Consider the following 1,805-nt stretch of genomic DNA (forward strand, 5'->3'; position numbering starts at 1 on the left):
CACGCCAGACACGCCCATGGCCATGTGGAAGACACATCCATGGCCACATTGAAGACACATCCAAAGCCATGTTGAAGACACGTCCACAGCCACGTTGAAGACACATCCATGGCCATGTTGAAGACACCCACAACCACCACAGCCATGCTGCAGGCCTGGGGAGCTCCTCCTGCAGCACCCAGCTCCACACCCTGGCCAGCAGCACACACGTAGGGCATGTGTCAGGCTCGGTGTGGGTGTCCTGAGGTGCATCCCCCCCTCCAGCCTCCCCTCCCTGCCCGGCCAGCCCCCTGGCACCTGATGTCATCCTCGTTGGCGAAGATGATGACGGCCCGTGCGTGGGAGGTCTCCAGGAGCCGGCGGATGATCTTGTCGAACTCTCCCGGCTTGGGCTCCCGTGGGATCTTCACCGACTGGGCCACGCACACCCCCCCTGCAGCAGAGAGAGCTCAGCCTTTCTCTGTTGCTTTTTCTCCCATCCCACACCCCCGTAGCTCATCTCTACCTTCCACCCACTCCTCTTAGTACCTGTCATCTCGAGCCACAACCGCCTCACGCCTCGTCCCCCCAGCAGACACACGGTGCCACCCTGGGGGCTCAGAGGGTTTTCCAGCCTGTACTTGGAGCTCAGCACCGAGCACCAGCCCCTCGCCAGCCCAGGGCTGGGTTTTGCAAAGGGCTCTGCACATCCAATGGTCAAATATTGGCAAAAACAGCCTGTGGGAAGAGGAGACTGTGGGCTGCAGCCCCAGCTGCAGCCTGACCCTGCACAGGGGTTTATTCCCCCCCCTGCAGCACCAGCTGAGCTCCCAGCCCGGCTTTCCAGAGGGTGATTGCAAAATCAGCTAATTAAAATTAAAAGAGACAAGGGGAAGTTGGCAATTGGAAGAGTCCCCACACGGCTGCTGGGCTCCCAGCCTCCAGCTCCACGAAGCCAGAGCCCTCCTGCTCCTGAGTTTTTGCAGATGCCAATAAAAAGAGAGATGTGAGAGAAAATTAAACATTGTGGGACCTTCTGGATGTAATTGATGGTCTCAATTTGCATAGTAAATGACACGGCTGATACCTCGCCTGCCACTAAAAGATCCCCACTTAAGCAAAGGTCAGAGTAATTAGCACATGGTGGCAGGGAAAGATTTCCCAGCTTACAGCCCTGGAGAGGAGCAGGGGGAGGATGGGATGGAGATGGGCACTGAGGTGGAGGCCTCCAGGATGGGAAGATTCATTCCCTCCTGCAAGGCTGGAAGAAAATTGGGGTGATTTGGCCCCTTGCAGCCAAAGGAGAGGAGTGGAGGAGTCTGGTGGGTGCTGAGGTTGCAGGGATGGGGATACCAGCATCCCCCAGCAAACCCCCAGTGGCTGGGGGAGCACCCCCTGGCCCTGGCCCTGCACACCCAGCCCTGCAGACGGGGTGCTTCAGGTTTGGGTTTGTTTTTCCTGCGGTGAGAAATGGGGCCAATTTGCTGTGTGGTTCCCATATGGGCAGCCAGATGGATGGAGAGGAGGGAGTTGGATAAACAGCCTCCCAGACAGCCAGGCCAGCCCGGCAGCAGCAGGCAGTGCCAGCAGGACGGGCACGACCCTGCCCAGGTGGGCACATGGCCCCGGTGACCACCGAGCCCCCAGCTGGGCCAGGGTGGCACCGGCTGGGCCACCAGAGCTGATGGCTCCGGCTAAGGAGTCAGTGCAGCTTAATTACAGTTTCCATGGCAATAAAAGGAGAAAATCCAACAAAAGCAGCAGTTTGCAAACACGAGAACCTTCCGAGAGCCCCGGCGTGGGTGTGTGCACCCAGGAGTGGCAGG

At 58.8% G+C, this 1,805-nt stretch overlaps 1 protein-coding gene across 1 annotated transcript in view; it reads right to left on the minus strand.

Moving 5' to 3' along the window:
* LOC103775436 (metabotropic glutamate receptor 4) overlaps window positions 1–1,805 on the minus strand; it is a 41,467-nt gene that overhangs the window by 21,762 nt on the left and 17,900 nt on the right. The window contains exon 3 of the mRNA XM_008942891.1: window positions 298–433. Coding sequence (XP_008941139.1) covers window positions 298–433 — 136 coding nt within the window. The remainder of the gene's footprint in view (window positions 1–297; window positions 434–1,805) is intronic.

This window comes from Merops nubicus, unplaced genomic scaffold (genome assembly GCF_000691845.1).
Source record: "Merops nubicus isolate BGI_N331 unplaced genomic scaffold, ASM69184v1 scaffold23300, whole genome shotgun sequence".
Taxonomy (NCBI): domain Eukaryota; kingdom Metazoa; phylum Chordata; class Aves; order Coraciiformes; family Meropidae; genus Merops; species Merops nubicus.